Here is a 27,276-nt window from a genome sequence, read left to right as displayed (position 1 = left end):
TTAAGAACCGCAGCAGCGTAAAAATACTAGGTAACGTCTTTGGTAATCTATCTGCGGTCCAGAGGCCCCCAATCTACCATGAGAATGAATAAGATTGTTTTGAAAGATCTGCCTTCATTCGCTCTCACTGCATTCACTAATTCTTTCTTTCCTCGCCAATAAAACACTCTTCCTGCGATTCTGGGTTCTGATAAGCCTGCAAGAGGCCTCTCTCACCAAATCCCTCCCACCTCGCCTACGCAATCCAGTGTGACTTCCGGCCATCCAATACCCACGTGATCAGATACCCTTGCTGCGCATGACTATTAGGAAGTCGGACTATACCACTTTACTCTACGGGAGGGGTATTTTTTCTATATTTTTAAGTTAAAAACAGATTCCTGATGTTGGAATCCTATTATCTCGGAACTGAGCAGAGAATATAGATTAGTTTAGGGTGTGGAAGAAGAAAGAGACGGACGGAAATACGAACGAAAGTGGAGCAGGGCATGGACTCTCCCCTTCACAGATAATGGGATGGGCCCGGCCTTAACAAGTTCTTTCCTTTCGGCGCTGCTGTCGCAGCCATGAGGTGAGGGTTCGTGGGTCTCCGGTTTCGGCTAACCTGGGTGGGGGACGGTGGGCTTGGTACCGTGGCCACAAGGGAAGGGAGGTGAGATGGAGGCAACTTGGAAGCGGCGGGTCTCAGAGCTCGGGGTAGGCCGCAGTGCACTGGGCTCTGGGTTCGAGAGGATGGGGGTGGGGGAGCGTCCTAGGAACTCGAGATTGGCAGGAGGTTGTTCCGCGACCCACGTGGGCTAAGGAAAGGCCACAGGGGGAACTAGGTTGCGACCCCCTTACCCGCTGGGCGCGCTCGCAACCTAGCCGATCCCCGCTTACGTGTGACGTGGGATAAGCCTTGCGCAGGCCGCAGGCCGCAGGCCTCCGGCCACTGAGGGTTAGGTGATTGGCCAGCTCTTTGACGCTTTCCTCTCCATTCATCCCTCCTGCGAGAGACCTTAAAGGCCCTCCGGACGTCACTTATTGTTACTGTGATAACACGAGGAAAAAAGCCCAGAAAGCAAAGAACTTTTTTCCTAAGTCCCCAGATTGGAAAGGAGGTCCACGGGCCTTTCCTTTAAACACTTGTTTTTAGCTCTGAACACCAGAAAGGGCATAAGCCCCCTCTCCATCGCACCTTTATCGTTAACTTCATTTTCTAGAGATGGAAACTGAGGTACAGAGCGTTTAAAGCATAACTCAAAATTTTAATCCCAGGAATGTCAGTTGTCTCCTACATTAAGGACTGCTTAAGACCTTAGCAAGGTCGTGATTTGGGGAAAGTGTTTGCTCTGGAAATGTGGTGTGGGTAGCAAAAGTGGCGATGTGTGTTTGCCCTGCTATAGCAAGTATCTATATGTGATTTATCCACTTTCCTGTAGATGTGACGTATCACAACATTAAAAGACCTCAGTGGGTGGGTCTTGCTGGGGAGGCACATTATTATTGCTCAGGAGTGGCTTCCAGGGCCTGATGGAGTTTTCTCTGTGCCACAGTATGCTCAGGCTTCAGAAGAGGCTCGCCTCCAGCGTCCTCCGCTGTGGCAAGAAGAAGGTTTGGTTGGATCCAAATGAGACCAATGAAATCGCCAATGCCAATTCCCGTGAGTCCTTGGAATCGATGTTGATTGTCTACCCTGCTGCTCTCCTCATCCTGTGTTAGAGGAGTAACAGGACTGCATTGATTCTTTACAGTCCTGGGAAAGCTCATGGTCCTTGGTTCTTATAAAATGGAGTCACAAAAATAAGGCAGCACCAGAGTTCCCTTTTTCTGCCATTTTCCAGAAGGACAGGGTGGAAATGTTATGTTTGTGGCTATTTCTAAAGTGGGTATTATGTTTTGTGGCTACGTGCAAGATTTGGGATTTGGGGGGTAGAGGTTGCCAAGGAAACAAGGAATTGGGAAGATTGGGGCCTTGGATCTTTGTAGAAGTCTGTTGGCATATTAGTATTCAAGGCAGTTACAGAGGTCAGGCCTGCAGGTGGCACAAAGACACTCCTATTTACTTCCACTTAATTTCAAGGAAGTGCTTTACCTCTAGGGGTTCGTGGTGCTAAAAAAAAATCTCAATCGACAATAAGTAATAGGTAAGGCAGGTGACTGGCTGTACACTATTTTGATCACACATCCCCAGATGTATATTTTTTGAATGTGCTATATAATATAAGACATTTAACATGGAGAAATGTAAAACAAGAGAAAGCAAGAAATACAGAGGTTCCAGTATTTTTACCATCTTAAGACCACTGGGTCAGAGATCTAAAAGTTTGGATTCACCTTTGCAGCTGCTTCTGTAGGGGCTCAGCCCCAGTTCAGTGACTAGGTGCATTATGTTTTCCCAGGTCAGCAGATTCGGAAGCTTATCAAAGATGGGCTCATTATCCGCAAGCCAGTGACTGTCCATTCCCGAGCGCGATGCCGGAAAAACACCTTAGCCCGCCGGAAGGGCAGGCATATGGGCATAGGTAACTGTGGTTTTCTACCTTTCTCCATGGCTTAAGAAATATTAGGTGCTTGAGTCTAGAGTGAGAATGTCACATATTTGGAGTCTTTTTCTTCCTGCTCTGTCTCATCTTGAGCCCTTTTCTTATTCCACGATATCTCGTGTGTTTTTTGCTTGTGTGCAAATCAGGAAGTTGGTACTCTTGTTGGAATTGAAAATAATCTTGGTAGAAAGAAGTCACATTTATTGAGCTCCTGCTCTGTGCCAAAGATTAAAAGTTGTCCTTTTTAATCCTAAAACTACCCTGGGGTAAGTGATTCAGGTAGACAAAGGTCATTCCATGTTCAGAGCCTCTTCCAGCCTACTATACAGCCTTGGTGAGCACCCTGTCATATCCATAATTCTGAATGAAATAAATGGGGGAATAATTGCCTTATTTGTGCTTCACCAAAAATTGTGTAAGTGAAAGAAGAAATTAAATACTTAATCCTCAGTTATGAAATAGAGGTAATACTGCTTAAGGATGTTGTGAGGATAAATGAAGTAAAGTGCTTTGCATATGACAGTGAATTATAAAGTGTTTCAGAAGTTGATAGCTATCCTTTTTACCCATTAGCTGGCCTTAGTAACTGACATGTGGCATTGACACGCCATAGTAAGCCTGGGCGATGACTGATTCCTAATCCACCTTCTCTGTAGGTAAGCGAAAGGGTACTGCCAATGCTCGGATGCCCGAGAAGGTAACTTGGATGAGGAGGATGAGAATTCTGCGCCGGCTGCTCAGAAGATACCGTGAATCTAAGAAGATTGACCGCCACATGTAAGAATACCCTCCTCGGTCCACCAACACCAGTGTGCTGCTTTGAAGGGTTATTCTTTGCATAGACGAGAGTTCTGTCTCATTGGCTTTGGGGAAGGAGCCATATGCCTTTCACATTCCCCTCTGCTTTGCTCCCCCCAGTACCCCACCAGGATAGCCCAAGAATTGACTTTATCTGCCAAGCAAGCTCTTTTGTCTAGAAGCTATACAAAATCTTGGTTTGGGGAAGAGTGGTCCCTGCAGACAGAGGAGAAAAATGAATCCTGTGCATTTAGTGTCCTTGGGTTAGAGGAGCAACTCAGAGGGGCCTGCTCCCATCTCTTACCAAACCCTCTGCTCCCTTTATTTGTAGGTATCACAGCCTGTACCTGAAAGTGAAAGGGAATGTGTTCAAGAACAAGCGGATTCTCATGGAACACATTCACAAGCTGAAGGCAGACAAGGCCCGCAAGAAGCTCCTGGCGTAAGTTTCTTTTAGGAGTTGGTCTCAGCCTCATGGGGAACAGGTTCTTTGATTGTTGTAAGGGTCACCCACCTCTTGGGAGGTGGTTCTGGAGTCTTCCTTGGGCAGTGTCTAAATTTAAATCAGAACGCCAAAAGGACCTATGTGGATGGGGAAATTGGTCTTGGTTTTGGAAGAGGGCTTTAGTGTCCTGTGACAAATAAAATGTGCTTATCCCCAAGTCTTGAGTTGTATACAGTTAGAAATACAGCTTGTTGTGCTAGAGGTATATGTCCATACTCCCTCTTGGGCAGGGGCTGTTGGTTAGTTGAAGCAGAAACTGAACTCTTAAACTCACATTCCTCATACTCATTAGGCTCAAAAGGAGAGTGATCTGGAAGTGTGGTTCCATCTTCCTAGCTCCTGATCTATCATTTCTCTTCCCTTACCCAGTGACCAGGCTGAAGCTCGCAGGTCCAAGACCAAGGAGGCACGCAAGCGCCGTGAGGAGCGGCTCCAGGCCAAAAAGGAGGAGATTATCAAGACTCTGTCCAAGGAGGAAGAGACCAAGAAATAAAGCTCCCCTACTTGTCTGTATATAGTGGCCTTGGCAGTTATATGGGATAGTCATTCAATAAATCAAGCCTTATCTGCTTTCCTCCCTGCTTCTCCCTGAGTTTCTGTTTTCCTTTTCACTAGTTAGATGGCCAGAGCTGGCCACAGTCTGGGAGCTGAGGTGCAGACCTTTTCTAGAGTGTTTTATTTTTTGTTTTTCTTAGCTTCTAGTAAGGTAAGCCATTTTCTCAAGTCAGATTCACACACCCTTCATCCTTATGAAAATACATCTTGCCTTGTTTTAGTAGGATGTCAGGCACAATTTGAAGGGAAGGAAGGAGTGGCTTCCACTTAAGCCTCCAGAATGCTTCAAAACTGCCCTACTCAGGAGAGCATGAGTGGCAACTTCATGGTGGGGAATTAGTGGTCAGTTGTGAAATGAGATCACATTCTTTAAGAAATCAATGTAATATGCTTGTACTTTGAACTGTGTACTGAGATCCAAGCTTGAAGTCACCCTAGGACTCCCAACTGCTTCCAGTCCAGAAGTTGAGGTATGAGCATCAGCTAAGCTGTGTTTATTTGAAGCTTGGACTGGAGAGGCCCTTGGTGATCAGGAGATGGATTAGAGTGGGATGAGACTAGATGAGTTTTGGATATGTAGGTGGTTTGGGGGACAGATGTCTTCAGGTGGGAGGGATCAGGCAGCCAGTTAGATACAGGGATGTCAACTCAGGTGAGGCCTGCAGTGGAGAGTGAGTAGGAAGATTGGGTAAAGGGGGCACCTCCCCTCAGTATTGGACACACCTGTGTCTGGGGCAACTCCATCCTGGTTCCATCCCTGTCCTCCACCCCTCCCTAGGAAGTCTTGGGTTGACCAATAAGAAGGTTAATCAGGGTGGGTACCTTAGGGGATGTACCAGGCAAATGGGAAAGGGGTGCGCCCTTAGTAGGCAAGAAGGGATGGAAGCAGGCATGGGGACAGTAGGTCCCCCTCCAGCTCTGGTTTCCTTGTCATCTAGTTCTGTGCCTAGGAGTGGGGGTGGGCAAGGGGACAGCAGAAGGGAAGTAGTCCTAGGCTCAATGACAGATGTTCAGAGGAACCCCACCACTGCTGGTGTGTTAGTGCTAGAATGAGAGGACATCAATTTCTGGCTTCTATTACCACTGCTGTAGCAGCCTGCAGATGCTTAATCTTTTAGCTCTTGTTCCAGTCCTTTACTATTCAAAGTGGGGAAATTGGGTCTAGAAGGGGAATGGTCTTGGTCTAACACCCAGCTTGACGAATGCGAATGCGACATGTCCTTAACATCTGGCTTGAAGGAATGGGAGTATAGGAGACCTCCCTGACATCAGAGGGAAGTCAGGAGAGGGGAATGAGGCAACCACGCCTATCTGTGGGCTGCTGGGCCTGCAGCATAGAGACTGGTTTCCATCCTAGACCAGGAGATGGTGCTGTTCTCTCACAAAAATGTTTTTTGGGGGGTGGAGAGGGAGGGCAGGGCAGGGGTTATGGGTCTTTGGGTACCTACCTCTTGAGAAACCTTGGGTTCAGTAACTTCTTTCTGAACCTCACCCCAGGCCTGAAGGCTGTGTTGGGGGTGTGTGTGGGGGTGAGGGGTGGGAGCTCCATTCCCACCAGACTGAAACAGGAAGACCCCCTAAAACAATTGCTGGATGTCTTCCAGGCCCTGGAGCCTTGTGAAAATCTGATTAGAAGATGCGTCTACTCTTATTTTGAGCGTGACCAAAAAAAAGTCCATTCTCAAGAGCACACAACTGTCTGTGTCAAATAATTCTGCTTTCAAGGGATTCATGACCCCCAGGTAAAGGCTCCCTGAGCAAGCCCAACTCTTCATTTTCTAGATGAGGAAGGGCCCAGATGGGGCATGGACTCCCCAGAGTCTCAGTATTGCATACACACCAGCACCTGCCTCTAGTTCTGGAGCTGCAGTCTCCAGACGTGGAAAGGTGCGATTCGGAATGGAGTGCTGCAGAGGTACTGAGCACGCTGCTACTGCAGGGCCATGAGACGTGGAAGCGGGTACGGCGTCCTTCAGCCTCCCCAGTGGCCTCTCTGAGCCTAGGAGAGGGACCACCTAGGCTGGCTGTTCCCAGAGCCCAGGGAGGGCTGAGGCTGAAAGTACACTGCTGCCTCGCTTGCCTATCTCAGCAGGTGACCCCAGCCTGCCCCAAGCGCTGGGGAAGGAGGGGGCCTGATGAAGCATGAAGATGGCTGAGGCTGCATAAAGGGGCTCACTCTATCCTTATCCTTCCCCAACCCACCCCCACCTCCCAGTATCCATCTCTCTGCCCTTTTAGGCCCCCTAGTCTCCGACTCTTTCTGCATCTTCCCTAAGCCCAGGTACCTGTATCCTATGGAGTACATGCCAGGTGAAGCTCAGGCTGTGGTGGGGAGGTGGAGCGTATGTGTGGGTCAGGGACAACAGAGCCAAATGGAGGGTTGGCACCACCAGCAGGTTCCTCGGCATCCTCATGCCAGCCCAGTAATGTTGCTGGTCCATCCCCTCCCAGAATGGGCACAGAAGATGGAGGCTACAATAGGGGCACCAGCTGTTCCCAGCCCCCAGGCTCTGAACATGCTGTCAGTGGCTCAGCCACCCGAAAAAGCTGCTGTGCTCAGCAGAGCAGCAAATGGGCTAGAGAGGAGGCGGGAGTCCAGGCCAGCTGCTAACTGGTGACAGACACAAGAGGGGGTGGGTGGAAGGTCTGCTTGTAAGGTTCTTGCCCTCTCCTATGGGGTGGGAGTCTTGATCCCTGGAGCCATTGGCCCAGCATCTCAGTGTGGGTCTGGCTCCATCCTGTTGGTTCTAGGCACTGAGGGACCCAGGGTGGGGTGGAGAAAGACCTGAACTGAAGGGCAAGAGACATGGTTTCTGGGACTAGCTTGACCACTAATTTGTTCAGTGACTTTAGTCAAGCCTTTAACTTTCTCTGGTCTCAGTCTCCCCACCTACAAAAAGGCAGGATAACCCAAACCATTCCAGCCAATCCTAAAGAACACGTAGGGCAATATATAATATTCTACAATGGGTCCGTGCACCGGGTTAACTTTCCAGAAACCTACAACCTCTAGATAGGTCCCTGCACCAGATAAGTCCTGAAACCTAGAGGGCCCAGCCTCTCCAGAACATTAGCTAGATCCATCTCCCTACCCCACATTATTGATAGCCCCTTCCAATAGTAAAAAGTTAGAATTGCCATAGCCCAAATTCTCTAGGGAGTGGGATAGAAAGATCAAAGGTGATGGTGAAGTTATACAGAGAAGGTAGGGCTTAACAAATGAGATTGCTGAATCATTAAATTGATATTTCTTTTAGTCTCCTCGGTATCTTAGAGCAGCTAGAAGTAAAAACCTAAAATTGTGGAATGTAACCCATACCAAACTCTGAAATCTGTTCTACAACTAATTGTTGTGCTGTGTGCTTTGAAATTTATTGGGTTTTTTTGCATATGTTATTTTTCACACACAAAAAAGAAAAAAAAGTCGATTGTGATGATAAAAAAATATTTATTCCTTCTAACCTCCTATATTCCGGAGCAGCTAGAAGGAAAAGTCTGAGATGATGGAATGGTAACCCATGACAAACTCTGGGATCTGTCCTATAACTACTTGTTGAACAGTGCTTTGAAAACTATTGCTTTTTTCTTTTTTTGCTTTGTATCTATGTTATATTATACAATAAAAAATGTTTTTTTTTTAAAGGCAGGATTATGAAAAATCATAGAGACAGAAAGAAAATTAGCCTACCAGGTTACCAGGTGGAAGGTGGGGAGGGGGAATGGGAAGTTAATGCTTAAGGGGTACAGAGTTTCTGTTTGGGGTGGTGGAAAACTTTTGGTACTGATGGTAGTGACGGTAGCACAACACTGACAATGTAATTCACACCACTGAGTTGAATGTGGTTAAAATTGGAAATGGATGTTGGGTATATGTTATTGCAATTAAAAAAAAAATTAAGGGGGGGTGGTTATGGGTTGCACTGGATAATCTGTATGGCATTGGAAAAGTCACCTAACATCTCTGTGCCTCAGTTTGCTCATCTGTGAAAGGGGGACGTTACCACATTCTTCACTGGGTCACTGAGAGGCTTACAGAAATTAATACCTGGCATGGTCGCCAGGGCATGGTAGGTGCCAATTTATATGCGTTCCTCTCTCTTTAAGCGTCAGACTGAGTTTGTGACCCTCCTCTTCCATGCCCACTTCCAGGGATCCCAGGAAGTGGGTGGGACCCCTTTGTTCTCCTGCTTCACCCCAATCTTGGCAGACTTCCCTAGGTGAAAAGACCCAATGAAAGCTCAGGCAGGGGAACCTAGGGTCCCACCTGACCTACCCTTTTTATGTGTGTGTGGAGGGGGAGGAGCTGGAAACCAGACGTGGCCCCCACCCCCTCTTCATTCCAGCAGCATAGGCTTTGCCCTGGCACCCCCGGAGCATGCCTCTGGCTCCCTCCCAGCTCCCCTCTGCCTATAAATAGCCCTGGACGTGGTGATGACGTGTCTGGGAAGGCGGAGGGAAAAGAGGCAGCTCTGCCGGAGCAGGTGGGCGGCAGGCATGCGGGAGGGGGCATGCTGCCGCCTGCCCCTTTCGTGCCAGGCTCCTGATGACAGGAATGATTGAGTCATCTCAGGGCCCATGTCCGCAATTGTCCTTGCCACCAGCATTCCTATCGCGGGCTTGAGGGTGCTGTGAGGACGAGGCTGAGCAAGGCTGATCTGGGGTGGGCATTGAGTTCCCCCCAGGACCAGGGCACAGCCGGTATTGGAGGGTCTGTCTGGATGGGCAGGAACGGTCCCGACAGACACAGATGTGTACCCGCCCCCTGCACCACTCAGGTGCCCAGCCAACCAGAAAGTGACCCGTAGCCCCAGCCCCCTGACCTCCAGTGTCTTCTAAACCTCTTCCTCCATCCTTCCCTTGGTTCTTTCAGCGTTACTTTCCCCATTTGTCCTTCCCCAGCCCCTTCTCTCAAAAACCTTCCCAGATCCCGCCTTTCTGAAGATGCTGGGTGGGAGGGGAGAGGAGGCACGGGAATCCTGCCATGTCAGTGTGAGGCCCCAAAATCCCGCCTCTCAGAGATCAGCAAATTCTTCCACCCTCAGCCTTGTCCCCTCCCAGTTCCCCCAGCCTCCCACCAGGGCTCCCTGCCCCTTCCCTTCCTCTCTCTGGCAGACACACAGAACACATGGCCTGGGACAAGAAACATTTAATTAGGGGTCTGGAGGCTCAGCGATACCCCAGCAGACCCATCATGCAGCCTCATGTACAGTGGGCAGAAGGCCCGCCCCTGGGGTATTGCTAGGGGGGGCCTCATGGCAGCAAACAGGGCAGTGTGACGTGAACCTCCTCCATAGGTAGAAGGGGGCAGGGGCTATTGGGTAGGAGAGTCTGTGTCCCTCCCACTGCGTGTGTGTATGTGAGAGAGATAGAGAGACGGTGCCCAGGATGGGGGGTGGCATCGGCTGGCATGATCAAGGACATGAGAGGAGTCTCTGAGCTGGGGAGGGTGTCACCAAAGTAAAGCAGCCTGAAAGGGATTCCTTTCTGTGCGTCCCACCTCCAGGGGTGCCTTGTGGCCAAACGGAACAGTCCACCTCCCTCCTCTGTCCCCCAGGGCTCTGTGTGCAGGATATGGAAGCAGATACAGCCAGAAAGGGGGCTCTGGAAGTAGCAGCCCTGCCCCCACACAGCCCAGGGAGAGGGGTGAGCAAGGGCCACTGAGGTCAGCGCTGGGGGCGGGGGGCCTGGGCCCAGCCTGGCAGAGAACAGGAACTGCCGCCACACTTTCCCCCTAGTTGGGGGTGCCTCCCCCGTCTCTGCAGGCTTTTGGCATCCCTGCATGACTCCGTGACTAGAGGGACTCGTGCACGACTAGGGGTGGCCTGACAGTGAAACAAAGTTGTTCCCCATCAAGCATGGGCCAGCTTTTGTTCTTAGTTGGGTTCTGTGTTTAGACTGTTCATAGCTGTCCTTTTCTGGTGGACAAGGGTAGGGTGAGGCTGCTCTGTGGCTGTCGTTCCACTTGAGGGGACACTCAAAGCTTTGCCATATGCTCCCTGCACCCAGCCCTCCCCTGCTCTGCTGGCCTAGGCGTCAAGTAATGGGACAGATACCTACAGAACTTTCCTGAGAACTCACGGAATGGCAAAGGTGTTGAGACAGGGGGTGGACTCAGGATGCTTCCACAGCCCTGGATCCCCTCCCACCCCAGGGTGGAGGGCTCAGGGACCCCAGGAAGGGACTCCTAAGGCCCCGCTTCCAGAGGCCTAGACACATAGTCACACACACACAGACCCAAGCCTCTGCTATGGGGAGAGGGAGGTGTCAGGCATGCAGGGGGGAGGGGGGCAAGCGGAAGACGCTCTGGAAGAAGCAGCAGGGAAGCTTCCCAGAAATGCTCCCATAGGGCTGGGCTCAGTGCGGCCCTGGACTGGGGGTACCTGGGCATCAGGAGGACCTAACTGGAGCTTCCCCATTCCCTCCCGCTCCCCTCTCCCAGAAGAGGAGCCCACTCAGGGTGCCCCCACCCAGGAAATAAAACCTTCCTCTGTAGCTGGCTCCTAAGCTGTGGTAAGGGGCACCTAAGAGAGAGGCAGCAGGGGAAGGGTGCGGACAAGGACGCCTGCCCCTCCTGGGACCAGAAGCAAGGGCCAGGCATGGGTAAGGGTGGCATCTGAGCTTTCTTGGCTCCTCTCAGATCTCGGTCAGGGCGTCGGCTGGCACCAAACCCCGCTTCTTGCCACTGCTGACGCGGACGAAGCCGTCAGCATCCCTGCTTCTGCCCACGCCCACGCAGATCTGAGCAGGAGAGACACGGAGCTGAGGCCCGGCCCTGTCTACCGCCCCTGCCCCGAGTCCTGCTGATGGGCCCGCAGCTGGGGTGACACTGAGCAGCACTTCAGAGCTGACCTTTGAGGGGAGCGGACCCATGCCCGCCTCCACTCCCATTTCACAGAGGAGGCAACAGAGCCAAAGGACCTGCCTAAGGTTACGCGGCGAGTCAGAGGCAGCATCAGAATTCAACCCCCAAGCCTCTGGATGTCTAATCCTGAGCTCCTTCCCTCACCCAAGCTCCCTCTAAGCAATTCAGCTTCTGTTGACCACCAGTCCCAACTGGCCAACAGGGGCCGACAGGAAGACCCCGCAGTCCCATCACTTCTAACCCCCTGTCCCTCCGGGGCACTGACCCATGTCCCCGCTTGCCTCTCTCACCACACCCACTCTCCAGCCACTGCAGGGGCCGGGTTGGCCCCCAGGTGCTCACCTGGTTCTCCTTGAGGCTCAGGTATCCCTGTTCCTTGTTCCCGGAGAAAGGTTGGCAGCAGCGCCAAACATTCTCCCCTGGCCTCACCCGCTGCACAAAATTGGCTGGGAAGAAGCCGACCCGGTCACCAATCTTGCCCTGGGGGTGGAGCTGGCAGTGAGCACCTGTGCCACCCCTGCTGCTTTCTCCACTTCCAATTCCCACTTGGTGCCACGGTCCCCATCCTCCAGATCCCTGCGCTCTCTGTACTCGAGCCCCCAGACAGGTAGCTTCTGGGCCCGAGGTGGGGAGAGGGGCGGAGGGCAAGGCTGAGCAGGGCAGGTAAAGCAAGGCCCAAGGGTCCTTGGCTGGAGGAAGGGGAGGTACGAGGAAGGGGGGGGGTCACTCTGCCCCCCCACCCTGCAAGGCCACAGCCTGCCCGGTCACCTTCCACCAGTCCTCATTCGAGTCATCCACCAGCATTATCCGATCTCCAGGCCTGAGGGAGGAGAGAGCTGGGGCAGCAAGTGGGGCAGTGGACCTGCTCCCCCCCACCTCCTAAAGGTCCCCAGGCACTGGGCTGCTCTGCATGCCCCTCTTGGCTGGGAGAGGGTCCTTCCTGCCTTTGGAGGGTGCCGTGTATACACGGACACCCTCCAGATCAGAGCCCAGGTGGCAGGTGACATTAGCACAAATCACTCCTGGACCCTGGACAGCTCTGCTCCTGCCTGGGCTCAGCAGCCTCAAGTGTGTAAGGAGACGTTTCCTGAAGCGTCCCTCTCACATGCATGTTCCGTGGTCTGGGGGGCCAGAACCCTGGGCTGCAGCCAGGCCACAAAAAGGACTCACTGCAGGGCCAGATCGTTGTGCTCCTGTGGCAGAAACTTGTAGAGTGCAACGTAGGAGTACATGGGTCCCACATCCTTCCGCAGGGGGGGCTTGGGGGGCTGCGGGAAGAGTTCTGCATCAGTGATGGGGAGGGTGACACCCGCACTCCACTATCCACTTTCTGTGACCCAGAGGCTCTGGGGGCTGAGGGAGATACAGCAAGTCCTGGGTCAATGACAGGGACAGGTAAGGTGCTCTTACCTCTGTGCTCACCCACCCTGGGGGAACTAGGCCAGGAGTGGAGAGGGGACAGACCTCTCCACCCTCTGTACCCTGGAACTTCCCAGCCCTGGGGGAGCAGGAGTGATGGGGGAGGGGTAGCACCCCCTGGGGTTCCCACTCCCACCAGCACTGCCCATCCCTGCGGACCGAAGATAAATAAAAGGGCAGTTCCACCCTCTCCTCACTGTGCCCACTCACTGTGTTGCCCGCCTCTGACCAATGGCCAGGAGATGCAATACCCCCTTCTCACCCACCCCCTGGACTGGCCCACCCTGTAGGCAACTCACAATCTCACCTGCTGTCCAGGGCTCTTCTCCTCTGGTCCGGACCCTTCACTCTCACCTGGGGCTGTGAATACTGGAGACACCAGGGTGGGGCCAGGGTGTGAGAAATCAGACAAGGGCCCTTCCACTGCACCCCATTCCTGCCTCGGAGCCCCAACTCCCACTCACCGCTGTCGCCAGAAGCCTCCTCCGAGCTGCGGATGCTGCATTCCCCATCCTCAGTCAGCTCCTCCCGTTCGCTCTGGTGGCAGAGAGGGGGCTCAGTGGCAAGGCCCGTGTCCCCAGAGACCTGCCCCCAGGAGGCCCCCCCTGGTGTCCACCATACCAGGCTCCGCGTAGGGGACTCAGAGGTGCTGCTGAAGCTGGAGCGGTTCATCAGTGCCAGGGAGGTGCCATAGCGCAGGGTCTCATAGACAGGATCCACCTTCCCGCCGGCCCCTGCAGAGAACCACCCTCCAGGCTGGTGCCCAGCTGCCAGTTTTCCTCCACCCCAAAGCCCTGGAACCCCCCGCCCCCAATCCAGTTTGGCCCCCGCCTGTCCTGGATCACCAGGCCTGGGCTGAACTCGCCACCCTCCCCTCCCACGCTCCTCCCGGGCCTGCCCTGGCCCTGTGAGAGCTCCGCCCTCTTCCCACAGTACCCACTGCCTGCATCTAACCGTTGCCTGGTCCTGCCCACTTCTCTCTGTCCCCACTGCAACCAGCTTGGTCCAAGCTACCAAACTCTCCCTCCTGGCAACTGCCACAGCCTCCCCACTGCACTCCCTGCTCCGAGTCCAGCCCCTCCCTCTAATGTTCTAATGAGGACAGCATTATAGAATGCTCTTGTAAAAACACAGATATTGCCCTCAGAATAAAGTCCAAAGAATAATCCTAAAATAATCCTAAAAACCCCAAGGTCTTGCAGCCAATGGTTCCTTTACATCCTCTCTCTATCTCCCTTGGTGCTAGCCACTTTGCCCTTCTCTCTTTAACTCCCTGAGCCTTCCTGCCTCAAGCCTTCCTCTGTTCCCAGATCTAACTCTCGGATTAGGCCAGTGCCTTCTTTATACTCTCTTCATTCCTTATCCTTCTCATCTGGGGCACTTATCCTAATGATAATTAACTGACTGTGTGACTATCCAGTTAACTCCTATTTGTCTTTCTAAACCACAAACTGCCTTCTGCAGAGAGCTGGGACCCAGTGGCTAGCTCAGGACTGGGCATTCACTAAATGCTCAATAAAGTGTTTGTTGGATGAGAAACGAAAGAATGAGGTCTACATTAGGGACAGGAGCATCCAGAGGAGGGAAATGGTAGCTGTGCCAAGTCCTGGGAGCAGCAGTATGATGCAATTGCCCACCTGAGGGCTTCTCATTGCATGATGCGGCAGTGGAAACAGGGCCAATGGTGGTGGTGGGCACTCACCAGTGGGTGGAGACTCTTTGCTGGTGGCACAGGCGGGTGGCGGCTCATGCACCAGGAGAGGGGAGCTGAAGTTGCGACGGAAGGAGGTGGACTGTGGCAAGAGGGGCAAAGAGAGGGCATGGAAAGGACAAGGCCAACTGAGAGCTTGGCCTTGTCCAAGCCCGGGGACCACTCTACAGGAAGAACCAGCCTTGAGGGTCACACATCCATTCACAGCTCTAGTACTGGTGGCTCCCCCCGGCCAGCCGTCTCTGCAGGGTCCCCACTCACCATCTTGCCTGGGCATTGCTGGTGGGAGATCTCCTCGGAGCACCACAGATGGACGCTGACTTTGCATGTCTTACATCGCAGGCCCTGCTTGGAGTTTCCTAGGGACGATGTGAGTTTGGTAAATGGGGCTGGTCAGGAGAGGATACCCTCATGGGCCAGGAGCAAAGGAGGCAGGTTAGGGCATGGGGAGAGGGCAGGGACTTGTGTATTGTCATCGCAGCTTTGAGGCCTGGCACCTTTCCCTACACAGTCCAAGTCTGAACTGGTACCAAAGCCAGAATCATTAGTAAACCCAGAGACAGCAATACCAGGTACCCCTCAACCAAGAGGGCTCATTTGTCTGCCCAGGATGAGAGGCACAGTTAGGCTCAGGGTCCCGAAAAGCAACAGCCCAGTATCGGGTGGTACCATGGGCCCACTCTCCAGCACCCACCTTAGCCCCTGCCCTTGCCTGTCCCAGGGCCCAGCACCTACCCACAATGAGCTGGTGGCACAGCTCGCAGGGGCTGGCTCTCTTGAAGACATGTTCCTGGAAGCTGTGCAGCCTCACTGGTTTGAGTGGTGCCAGGGGGCGTGGGACTGGGCAGGGGGAGGGGGCCGGGGTGGGGAGGCCCCTGTCCGTGGATGCGGGTGGGGAGGGAGGAGGCAGTGGGGTTGGGGGTGTCAGCAGCACCTCGGTCGGGCACTTGAGCTCAGAGCCCGAGCGAAGGAAGAAGTTCTCCACACTCTTACTTCGGAGGATGGTCTTGAGGGAGAGCGAGCGCTTGAACCGCTGCAGCTGAAAGAGGAAGAGGGGCTGTGCCCAGAGGGGGCTGGCCCATGCGGGCTCCCCTCTAGGATAGCTCCTTCAGCAGGGGACAGCCTGGAGGCTTAGGATAAGAGCTGAGATGAGGTACTAAGAGAGAGGCTCCCAAGACCCAGACAGTGTGTCACATTCCCAGACGCCCTCAGGAGTAGGCAGGTAATCTCCATAAGGACAGGCATTCTGGCTGGGCAGGCAGACGATAAGGAATGGCGGGGACTGTAGCAAACTGGACAGCCATGGCCCTCTTTGAAGGAAGCAGCTGGTAGTTTTTAGCCAACTGGGGCTAGTCCATAGATCCAGTGTTTCTAGGTTTCCACTTTTTCAAAAGCAATCTAGTCTTTTATGTGGAATTGGATAGAAATAAATTCAACAGACTTTTATTACTTTTTTTCTGGGCTCAAATGTCAGTATACTGTCTATCGTGTGCCTTGCTTTTTTTCACTGAGTGGTAGCTCTTGGTTATCGTTACATACCAATACGTAGAGTCTTGTCATTCTTTTTCTATGGCTGCATAGTATTTCACTGTTTGCCATTTACTCAAGTGAAATAAAAATAACACTTTGGGCACCAAATGGAACAAGGCAGTCCCCCCTCCCCCCAGGTTTTCCACTTGTGTTCGTGGACACCTGGGGGCAGGGGAGTGTCACGCTGGACCCTCATCTCAGGGAGTCTGGCTGATTCTCCCTGTAAGACTTCTCTCCAGCCCTTTCCCCATCACCTCCCTGCCCTACCTTAGTTCAGGCCCTAACACCCCAAATCTGGTTCAGGGTTACAATTCCTGTCCTGGCACCCCTGCCTCCCCCCAACCATCCCCACTCACCCTCCACACAGCCAAGGCTTTGCTAAAAAAACTTTAATGGTTCCTTGGGCTGGGCCTCCTCCCAGGCCATGAGACTCTTCATGCAATTTGGCCAAACCTGCTCTCCCAACCCCGTGCCACCCACCTGCAGCCCCAGCTGGGGGTTTGCAAACTCGCCTGTGCTTTGAGGCCTCAGAACTTTGCACATGTTTGTTCCCTTTGCTGCCTTGTCTAATTCTACGCTTTGTATCTTCTAAGGTTGTTCTAGGGGCCCCTCTGCTGGAAGCTGTCTCTTTTGCAGGAATTCCATTTCCCGGAACTACTCACTCCCCACCCCACTCCCAGTCCCCACCCCTCCCCCAAGCTCCCCATACCGATTCCCATTACAGGTTTATGTGGTCATTTGCTTCTCATTTCCCAGGAGATTGTGTGTCCTGGAGGGCAGGGACAGATTCAAATCCCCATAAGGATCTCAACACATATAGGCACTCAGTCAGTGCCTGTTGAATAAATGATGAGCACAGCACATAATGGGGAGCCTAGGGGGAGCCACCTCCTGAGTACCAGGTGGATTCTGCAGTGAGGCCACAGGTGGTTTCCATCACTCGCCGGAACACACCTGTTTTGGTTTGCTAAAGCTGCCACTATGCAATATACCAGAGATGGATTGGCTTTTACAAAGGGGATTTATTAGGTTACAAATTTATGGTTCTAAGGTCATGAAAATGTCCAAATTAAGGCACCAACAAGAGGATATCTTCTCAGAGGAAAGGCAGCTGGCATCCAAGACACCTCTGTCAGCTTGGAAGGCATGTGGCTGGCGACTGAGGTCCATGCTTCAGGTTCGTTGCTTCCAGCTTCCGATTCCAGTGGCTATCTGTGGGTCCTCATTTAACTTCTCTGGAGCAAACTCCGGATTTCATCTCTTAGCTTCTTTTGGCTCTGTCCAGATTCTGGCTATTTCTGTGAGTCCTTGCTTAGCATCTGGAATATTTCTGTCTGGTCCCTCTTGGACACAAATGAGCTCCCTTCAAGGACTCCGATAAATGGATTGAGACCCACCTTGAATGGGTGGGGTCACATCTCCATGTAAACAATCTAATCAAAAGGTCCCACCCTGAACAATAGGTCTTTGCATCCACAAGATTGGATCAAAAGAACATGGCTTTCCTGGGGGTACATAACCATTTCAAACCAGCACAATATCCTATTGAGCCTGCCCAGAGTGAGGGATGGAAACCTCTCCAACTCAGAGCTTGGCTCCCCTCTCCTTCTTGAGAGCCTCTTCTCCTCTGCCCACTCCTTTACAGAGTAGAGAAAAAGGGCAGCAGCCCTGCTCCAGGCAGGAAGTCTTGCCTGTGTTTCCCAGCTGGCACGCCAGGCAGCCAGTGTGCCACGGCTGCCAGCCTGGTAACCGTGCCAAGGGTGTGGAAGTGGTGGCCCGTTCAACCTCAGGGAAGCCAGCAGACATCAAGATGGAGGGAGGAGCAGAGAGGGAGGGGTTTGGGCACAAGGCAGGCTCCAGTGAGCCAGCTGAGAGGCCAGAGCTGGGGGGCATCCGGCATGCTGAGTTGCCCAGCTCCTTCCAAAACCAGCTTCCTGGACAGCACTGTGGGGTTCTTTGTACATCTGTTAGCAGGGCCCTGGGCCCCAGATGCCTGGGCATTGGGACAGAAGTGGAGGGCTTGAGGGACAATTAATTAGAACATGAATCCCAGCCTGGTATTGCTGTGGCACTGGGGACACTGATGGGTTTGGCGGAGGAGACACAGGGAAAGAAATCACAAGCTCTCTAGGAGGAAGTGCCAGAGCTGGGGGCAAAACTGAAACAGCTGCCGGAAGGCAAGTTATGTTACTTTCTCTCTCTGAGCCTCAGTTTACCCACATCCAAGAGGGAGGAGGCTGGACAACATGCTCTCTAAACAATACAAAGCTTGGGCTTGGGAAAAAAAAACAAAAACAAAACCAGAAACTTAAATGTGTGAACGACCATTACTGTCAGAGCACTGGAACTGAACTAGCACCCTACCCACCGCATCTCATGTAATCCTGACAGTACTGCCTGAACCATGACCATTATTCCATTTTTTAGATGAGGTATCGAGGCTCGAAGGACTAAACCACTTACCCAAGAACCCTCATCTAGTAGCAGAGCCAGAACTTGAACCAGTGGTTTTGGCTCTTGAACCTGAATGACCAGGAGTGGCTTGCTACTCCAGCCCTGCCTGGGACCCCAGCCTAGCATCTCAGTTGTGCCAAAGGCCTGTCCACCAGATCAGCTATGGAAGTTAGGGTTAGAAGGGATCTAAAGACCAGACACCCTACCTCACCATCCCACAACATCCTGGGCCACATCCCTGCTGCATGGTTGTCTGACTCTATTGGTTGCCTCTTGTAATGGGATTCGCATGCTCTTGGGAAAGTCATTCCATCTTTGGGCAGCTGCAGTCGCTGGAAAGTGCTTCCCTATATAGAACCGAACCCTGCCTCCCTGTGATTTTTGCCTATCAGGCCTTGTTCCTTCCTTGGCTCCAGAAAGGGCTACTCCCTCTTCTACACATCAGCCTTTCAAACATTTGAAGACATCAATCATGTTTCCCCACTCCCAAGGCCATGATTTCAATAGGACGCCTGCTAAGACAAGATTTCATGTTTCTCCACTCTCCAGCCTGTGCTCTTTCCTGGTACCCCCCGGCCTCAGTGCCAACAGCCACCTCTGCAGGACACCAGAGGCCTCTAGAATGGAATGTTCCCTAGAACCAGTGAAGGGCAGCCCTAACTCTGCCTGCTGACTCCCTGGCTCAGCTGTGGACCCAGGATCCCAAAGGGGTGGAGAAAACCCCTGAGACAACATGCCCCTTGGCCAGCAGATGTCAAGGGCTATGGACGGAGGCTTGATGCCTGCCCACTCCAAGGATGTCTGGCTTGGCATCAACCTCATCTTGGCTCAGCCTAGTCAGGTATTCTCACTTCTGGGACTCCTAGTTCCTGGAGAGGATCTTTCCCCATTCCCCACTCCCATCACCCCCAGCTATCTTTTTGGTGCCCCCACTGTCTTGGGACCAATTCCCAAAGGCAGAAGTTGTCTTGTGCTCTGGCCCACCAGGATCCTATCCCCTCCTGCTGTACTAGTTGCTTGTCTAGCTTGGACCTTGCACCACCAGTTCTGTCTTCTGAATTCTCACCTTGAGACAAGGACTGGTCTTCCTGCTTCCTCCCCACCTCCCCATCCCAGGCTGGTCCCTTCTTCTTTCCTCACTTCCCGCCAGCTCCTGAAAGGGCACTAGGCAGCTGGCAGTGGGTGGTGGCGGACGTGGCGTGAGCTGACTCAGATGGCAGAGCTGGCATGGCAGGGTCTTCCCAGGAATGGTATCAAAGAGGGTGAGGGGCAGGCCCCATGTGGCAAGCTCTGGGATGGGGACCCAGAAAGGCCTATGCCAACCCTGGGAGGGTCACTGAGTAGCTAAGGTGTAGGGGTGAGACCCAACCTTCAGGTGGGCAGATGCTGGGACTTGAGCTGGCCGGAAATGCCCAGGGGACAGCAAGCATTGATAAATAAGCCTGGAATGTTGGTTTCCCTGCCCCATGAGTGCCACCCCTCTCTGCTGTATCTGTCTCACACTGGGTAGGCAGCAACCAATTTTCTTCCTTACCTCTCACCCCCTATAGTCAGGACAAAAACTTATTTGGGCCAGGTTTAGGTGGAGGGATGGAAGGAAGCTGGCAAGAGACCTGAGTTATCTCTTTGCCTATCTTTGCCTTGCTGAACACACACATACAGACACACATACACACATGATCCCACTGCACAGCCTGTGTTGTCATTACCGAGTTCTTTACAAGAATGAGGCACTATAGAAAAGGGGTCAAAGGGACAGGGCTGGTACAGCCTTTGTCTGGTACAGAGGTACCAGGTCAGTGTGTAATACCCCCCTTTTCGCTGCCGTTTGGATCTTTGTAGCTCAACCCAAGAGGTGATGGCACTGGAGGATCCTGGGGCTGGGAAATGCAGAGAGCCCCAGCCCTGATCCACCCCCCCCCACCCACCCCCCCCCCACACACAGCTGAGCTTGCAGCCTGCGGGCGTGCTGAGGCTGCACCGTCTGACGTGGGAGAGCTTCCTAAGCAGGGGACCTGGAGGACTGACCTCAGTGTAGGAAGCTGGGTAGGGCCTGGGAGACCCCAAGCCCCTGGGAAGCAGGCAGAGGGACTGTGTAGGTCTGCCCAGGGCCAGTAGAAGGCAACTGAGAAGGTCAGGGCCTCAGAACTCAGGCTAGGGCTCATTGCTTGGGACCCTCTGCCTGAAAGAACTGCCACAAATATTCCAAGAAATATCCCACTACTTCAGGACCACATTCCTTTCCCAGGAGAGACTTTCTAAGAGGGAGTTAACTCCGTAGGCTGAGAGACCAGAGCCTTACTCTCAGAAGGGGCCAGAAGACTGACAAATGAGAATCAGAGGGCTTGGACACCGAGACCAGCTGGATACCCCTGGTTTAGGGATGGGGAGTTACCTGGGGTGCCGGGGCTCTACTCATTCCCCCCTGTTCATCTTCTTGATGACCTTGACCTTGAATTAACCTCAAATCCTGAGGGGTGGTCTGGACAGAATGAGGTAGAGGAGGGGCGCTGGAAAGCAGTATAGATGAACTAAGGATACCAGGGAGTGAGGGGGTCCAAAGGGCCTATCCATGTCTGGTCTTCACTGTCCTCCCTCCCCCATCTGGATGACAAGGAGCAGGGTGGGAGTCAGACACCAGGGTGGGAGGAAGAGGAAGGAACTCCGCCTGAGGCCCATGGCAGTCCCTTCTCTCTCCCCGTGCCCAGATCCACTCAGGACACACCCGCAGAACTTCGTGCGGGTCAGTCGCCAGCACCTGGAACTCGGGTAAGGAGCGGACCGAGTGGGGACCGGGAGTGGAATGTGAGCGGCTGTCTCCTCGCTCCCCCCTACCCCCCGCACCCCCTCAGCGCCCGGGCTCCGCCCGCCTTCGCTAGGAAATAATTGATTCACTGTGACTCCCGCAGGAATAACAATCACCCGTAATTAGGGTTAATTATGACATTCCTTCATTACGATGACTTTTCTTTTTGCTTCTCTCCTCTTCCCGCACGGTCCCGCTCCCAGGGGTGGGGGTGGGGGTGGGGCTGCCCAGCTCTCCGCTGTGGAGCCGCAGCGACAGTCCCCCCTCCCCGCCCGCGACGGGCCGGCCTGCGCTGCCGCAGCCCCCAGAGCGGACTCCGAAGCTGCGCAGCCCCCGGCGCCGCCTCACGTCTCCGGGCCTAAGCCGGCCGGAAGGGGGAACGCAGGACTGCGGCGGGTCCCAGCGAGCTGCCCAGAGGCTCAGAGAGAAACACCTAGAGGCGCCGAGGGACTCGCAGAGACGCACACCGAGACCCCGAGACAGAGCCAAACAGGTTGGAGAGACAAATCCCGACACACATGCAAAGCAGGACACAGGCTAAGACCCAGCGCCCGGGCGGCCAGGGAAGGGGCGCGCCCCGCACGCACACGCGCGCGTACACCTGCGAGGCCGCTGCACACCCGGCCGCGCCGCCTCCGCCTCCGCCGCGCCGATTCCCTCCCACAACGCCGAGTTACAACCACCCCGCGGGGCTGCGAGAGCCGTCCCTCGTCACGCGCGCCCCGGCGTGCTACGCCCGCGGGGTCCCAGCTCCTGGCGGTTCCCGGTCGCGACCCCACTCCTCTCCTCGCGGCCGGGCGCGGAGCCCCAGGAATCGCGCGGGCCCCCGCTACGGTGGCCCCACTGCGCCCGAGCCCTCAGGGGACCCGGGGGTGCAGCGGGGGGGGGGCGGCCTCGCGTCCCCCGACTTACCTTGGTTTCCTGGAGGGCGGAGACGGTCCCCGGGGGGGTGTGGGTGGCCGCGTCATCCGGCTCGTTCTCCTTTTCGCTCATTTCAGTCATGGTCCGGGGAGAGGGAAAGAGGGGGGGGGTCGACACCCGACGGCAGGGCTGCTGGGGACAGGCTGAGGGAGTGGCGGGCGTCTCTCTGGGACTCTGAAGCCCTCCTCCGGAGACTGCCCCCAGTGAACCCCAGGAGAAGCCCGCGCAGGCGAGGCAGCCCCCCACTCCCGGGCGCGGGCGGAGAAAGTTCCGGGCTGGTCGGGGTGGGGGAGGTAATCACACTGAGTAGCGCAAGCCTGACGACCCCGGGCGTGAGGACCCAGGGTCCGCAGAGGAGGCTGCTCCCAGTGAGGGGAGGAGGGAAGTGGGGATGCGGGGATGAGCCGAGGGAGGGAGCGACCGAGCTGTCAGTGTCCGGCCCTCTCCGCCGTCCTCTGCGCCCGCCCCCCATTCCCCTCCCCCTTCCTCCCGCCCCCCCCTCCCGCCCCCCAGGCTCCAGCCCGGCACCCGACGGCCCCTCCGCCTAGTCCTCGCCTCCCAACTTTGATTTAGGAGGTCGCCTGGTCCCTCCCCCTGCCCTCCCCGGCTCCCCTGAGGAGCTATGCAAATCAGGCTCTCAGCCATTGGCTGCCGCGGGGGCCGGAGGACGAGTTGGGAGGAGCCTGGGGGGGCTCGACTCGATGGGGAGGGGCTTGGAGGGTAAAGAAAGGAAGAGGGCAGTTTCACCCTGAAAAACCCGAGGGGGTGGTGGTGGTGCTGTGACCGGTTGAAGGAAAGCTGGAGAGATCGTTATTAGAATCTGAATGGGGCTGGGGGAATAGAAATAGGTTGGAACTACAGCAGGATAGCGGACAGTGAGATCCAAGTTAGGACTTCCTAACAGAGAAGATGGACGTTAGAGAAGGAAGAATGGGTGGGGACCCTTCTGCCCCATTACATAGCTGCCTAACTGCCCTGGAGCGCCTTCCCCACAAATATACATACTCCTGGTCAATGGGGTAAGGGGCTTCCTGAAGCAGGGAAGAGACAACTAGACATCATAGGTCAAAGGCCAGGTCAGACAACTCCTCCTATGTAGATGGAAAGCAAGACAATTTTATTCTTTCCAGGCTTGGCGTCTGGAGTTCAGCAGAGAAGAATCCTAAGTGCCCACACACAAGTTCCCAAAGCTCTCTGAAACACGCTCCCCCCTCATTTCATAACTGGAGTTAGATCAGAAGGTAGGGGGAGGTGGTGGCAGGGGTCTCGCCCTCCCAGGTGTCCCCTCTCCACGTGGCCTGAAGATGACTCTTCTAATGCATTTCCTCAAGTCCACTCCCTCACCTCCAGCCCCCTTTCCTCTTGTCCCTTTCAGCCCTCACCAAGAGGTCCAGCTTCACCTCTTGACCTTTCCAAGGAAAGAGAAGGTTGGGAAATGAGAGAACCCTTTCCTGGTGTGGGTGGAGAGACTCCTGGGTCTAAGATTTTTCTCCTCCAGGGCTCCTGTGCTCTGGGTTGTGAGGTCTTCTGCCAGTCCTGGAGGAGAGAGGCTGCTGCGCTCACCACCCCCATCCCCATTCATGCCATCTCAGTCTTCTTGGATGAGCTCACCATTGGAGCACTGCTTGGACTACTGTGTCCAGGAGTAGAGATTTGTCTGCCAGTGACAGAAGTAGGACAAGGGCAGAAGTGAGGGTTTGTGGGGGGGTGGGGGCGACTTGGTCCCCTCCCCCTCTGGATCCACCCACTGCAGTCTCCCTCTGATTTCTAGCTTTCCTGAGCCTCAGCTCAGCCCTCAAATCAGTCTCCCCAAAGGCCCCTCCACTCCCAGCCTTCTCCCCATCCCCCCTTGACCCAGTTCAGGCTGGCCCAACCTCCTCTCTCTGAGCACCTCAGACATTGGGACGCTTAGGGCATCCTGAAATAGGGGCATCAGGACCCCCATTTATCCTGGGCTTGATCAAAAAAGGGCTTCTGTGTTTGGAGACCTCTTGGAGAGAGGTACCCCAGTGCCCCCACACCCACACACCCCCACACATAGCAGCAGCTCTGAGTTCCTTAGGGTCCAACACCTATATACTCACCAATTCATGTGTGACCTTGGGCAAGTCATAAATCTTTTTAGAGCCTTGATGTTCTCATCTGCAAAACTGAGATTGTACCTACTTCACGGAGGTTTTATGAGAACCAATACAGTATGGCACTTAGCCCGGGGAAGGAAGACAGGCAGGGAAAGTTAATTTTTTTCTTTCCCTTTTTCCTTCTGGCAGGTTTGTTACTTCCCAGTGCTTTCCCTGAAGTAGAGAGAAGAAAACATCTTTCCCTCACTTTCCTCAGCAGTTTGGAGCCTAGTATTCCATTGGGAAACTGACTCAGAAGTATCTGTCCATGGAAAAAGATTCAGACTCGATATAGGGAAGGATTCCCATAGAAATCAGCGTCGCCCCCACCAGGAAAGCCAGGGAAGTTGGTGAACGGACTCTGGGGTCCTCTGCTTTCAGCCCAGAAGCCTGAGGAGGGGGGACCACGGCAGGGGAGGGGGGCTGGGTCGCATGACCTCTGGATGTCCTTTCTGGCCTGCAGCCTTTGTGTTTCTGAGTGGTTCCTTGCGGACTACGTCTGAGTCATTGTTCTCAGTGCCGACAACCCCCGCTGCAGTGGCTCGGGGACATGACACGGGCAGCTGGTCTGGCTTCTCCTAGGGAAGGAGGAACGTTGTTCCATCTCCGACTCAGAGGGCAGAAATGAGTGTGGGCAGAGCAAGGGGTCTGGTGCTAGGGGAGGATAAGTGGCAGTCCACTCTCAGAGGGACTTCCCAGACTGCAGACTGCGGGAGGCTGAGCCCTTACTAGGAGGGCTGAGAACGAGAGAGTGAAAGCCGGGCTCTCAGGAGCCTGGAGACAGAGAGATGGGCGAGATGACTTCGAACTTGCACGTGGTACAATGTCCAGCACATTAAGAGAGCCCTGTCCTCATCCCAGTTCCACTCATGACGTCCCACTCTGTAACCTTGGACAGAGAGCTGTCCATTTCTGGTCAGACTTCAGTTTCCTTCTTTTTAGATTGTCAGAGTTGGACTAGGTTAGGTTGAAATGGAAATCTGGATTAAAATGGAGATAATAATAGTATATCTCAGTGTTGTCTTGTGGATTGAATAAGTTAATGTCTGTAAAGAGCTGGACAGAGTCATGACACGAAAAATAGTTATTATTATTATCACCATTATTGGAGATTCTTAACCTTGGGCTTATGGCCAGGCATCAGGAGGTCGTGTAAAATTTTGAAGGATGAGCATTGTCTAGGGGAGAGTCCAGAATTTTCATCCATTCTTCAGAGAGTCTGAATCCCCAAGACTTATAACCACTGACCTGGATGATCCCCAAAGGCCTTCGGCTCTGAGCAGCGGAGATTCTCCCACAAACACCTTCAGTCCAAAACCTTCCCTGCTGTGGTCTCTGCTCCACGGGCGACCGAAGACAGTCCAAGTGGAAAACATTAGGGTCTGGCCTTTCCCACCAGAAAGCTCTAGAATCAGGGCACCCAGGGTGGGGCAGTCCATTGTGGCTGGGAGCTGAGTCTGGGTTTGCATGTCCAGATGGAAAGAGGGACAGGGCACAGGGGCAGCAGGGCTGGGGATGCAGAGGACCCAGCGAGAACTCCAGCCAGGCCCTGCTCTCACCTACGTCGCCCCACCAGCCCATCCCAGGGCCCCAGAGGCAGATACCTCTCTAATGAGCTAAGGTTCATGCCAGGCACCGGTAATTATAATTTTATGGAAATATAAAAGGCACTTACGCAAGTGCCTGACACAATTCGTGGCTATGGCTTCTGGGACAGCCAGGTCCCCAGGGGCTGGAGGAAGGCCCCCGACTCCCTGCTGCCCTCAGCCCCTGGGGCCTGGGACCTTGGCATAGAGCCACCCTCCCTCTGCCTGTGGCACTGTCCCCAACACTCCCTGCATGAGCCGTTCCCTCCCTCTGTGCCCCAGGCTAAAAGGGAACAACATAGGCTACAGCCTGCACCCCCTCTCCTCCTACCCCCCCACCCCGAGCTGAGGCTGTTTGGGAGACTTGTTCTTATGGGAGGCAACAATAGGATGAGGATGTTTTTCTCTCCTCAGTGCAGAAAACCCATTTCTCCAGGTAGATATTCATTCTATCCTGCTTCTTTTTCACTTGAGTCTGGGGACACAGGGCTGACAGCAGCCATGGAGTGGGGGGCTGTCATTGCCTCTGGCTGTCCCTCCCCAAGTGCTGTACCAGTTTGGCTGCACCCCCATCCCCCCATCCCACCATGCCTCTGATAGTGCCCTGAAGCCACTGCTTTCTTTCTCTAGTCTATTCCCTTTACCCACCCACTGGAAGCATCTGTTACCAAGGTAACAGCAATGTCATCACCTTGGGGTGAGCAAAGGGGTAGAGCCCAGTGGATTGATGGGGAGTGTTAAGGGTTAGAATTTTGGAGAGATAAGCACTGTGAGCCCTTAAACTCTTTTTTTTTTTTTTGATGATTTTTAAAAAAATTATTAATTAAAAAAATTAACAACAAACAAAAACATTAACATATCATTCCATTGTACATATTTGTACATATATAATCAGTAATTCCTAATATCATCAAGCCCTTAAACTCCTAAAGGAAGATCTTTTGCTGGAGGGGGGCCTGGGCACAGATTGGGGTGGGTGTTGCTGCTGAGAGTTGGAAAAAGGGAAGATGAAGGCTGGAACGCAACTAGATCCGGCGTTGGAGGTGGATACCAAGGTACCCCTGGCTTACTGTTGGGTGGGGAGTGTGCGGTAGTGAGGCAGAGGACAGGACTTGGCTTGAACCCACCCTCCGGGGTCCAGCTTGTCAACTCCTAGGGAGAGGTTTTCTGGTTGGGAGAGTCTAGACCAGCTGGAACAGCCCACACCACCCCCTGCAGACTGCACAGGAAGCAGCGCTAGATGTCCATGGTGGGATAGAGGGGCAGTGGAGGGGGGGGGGGCTGTCTAAGCGGATCTACATTTCTTTTTTTTCAATTTTTCTTGTAGTAACATACATACAACATGACATTTCCAATTCAGTGGTGTTAATTGTATTCATATCACCAGGTCTTGTGGATCTGCATTTGAGCCATCTATGTCACCTGCTCCTACTGAGTGCTGGGGTAGCTCTGGCCCCAGGGGCACCTGGCCCCTGCCTTCAAGG

General features: G+C 53.9%; 2 protein-coding genes and 1 long non-coding RNA gene across 4 annotated transcripts; 2 read left to right on the top strand and 1 right to left on the bottom strand.

Annotated features, from left to right (window-relative positions):
• The first annotated feature begins 491 nt into the window (after positions 1 to 491).
• Positions 492 to 4,402, top strand: RPL19 (ribosomal protein L19). Its single transcript, XM_077164547.1, has 6 exons — positions 492 to 571; positions 1,536 to 1,642; positions 2,382 to 2,504; positions 3,182 to 3,302; positions 3,655 to 3,765; positions 4,198 to 4,402. Exons 1-6 carry the CDS (start codon positions 567 to 569, stop codon positions 4,319 to 4,321), a joined length of 591 nt encoding a protein of 196 aa, XP_077020662.1. The 5' UTR covers positions 492 to 566; the 3' UTR covers positions 4,322 to 4,402.
• Positions 4,403 to 9,519: 5,117 nt separating this feature from the next.
• Positions 9,520 to 22,567, bottom strand: STAC2 (SH3 and cysteine rich domain 2). The gene is made up of 11 exons (XM_077164546.1): positions 22,078 to 22,567; positions 15,111 to 15,414; positions 14,637 to 14,734; positions 14,367 to 14,457; positions 13,286 to 13,398; positions 13,129 to 13,201; positions 12,972 to 13,033; positions 12,416 to 12,513; positions 12,014 to 12,065; positions 11,588 to 11,725; positions 9,520 to 11,121 (listed from the first exon to the last, which is right to left on the bottom strand). Exons 1-11 carry the CDS (start codon positions 22,165 to 22,167, stop codon positions 11,017 to 11,019), a joined length of 1,224 nt encoding a protein of 407 aa, XP_077020661.1. The 5' UTR covers positions 22,168 to 22,567; the 3' UTR covers positions 9,520 to 11,016.
• Positions 21,388 to 25,214, top strand: LOC143687517 (uncharacterized). 2 transcript variants are annotated; one of them, XR_013177560.1, is made up of 4 exons: positions 21,388 to 21,658; positions 23,217 to 23,327; positions 23,585 to 23,775; positions 24,357 to 25,214. It is a non-coding gene; the product is annotated as an uncharacterized LOC143687517 (long non-coding RNA). The 2 variants fall into 2 exon arrangements; XR_013177561.1 differs by lacking the exon at positions 21,388 to 21,658 and adding an exon at positions 22,716 to 22,806.
• The last annotated feature ends 2,062 nt before the right edge of the window (positions 25,215 to 27,276 follow it).

The sequence above is a fragment of the Tamandua tetradactyla genome, chromosome 6, assembly GCF_023851605.1.
Source record: "Tamandua tetradactyla isolate mTamTet1 chromosome 6, mTamTet1.pri, whole genome shotgun sequence".
Taxonomy (NCBI): domain Eukaryota; kingdom Metazoa; phylum Chordata; class Mammalia; order Pilosa; family Myrmecophagidae; genus Tamandua; species Tamandua tetradactyla.
Note: the sequence above shows the minus strand (reverse complement) of the source record. Positions and strands in the feature narration are given on the sequence as shown.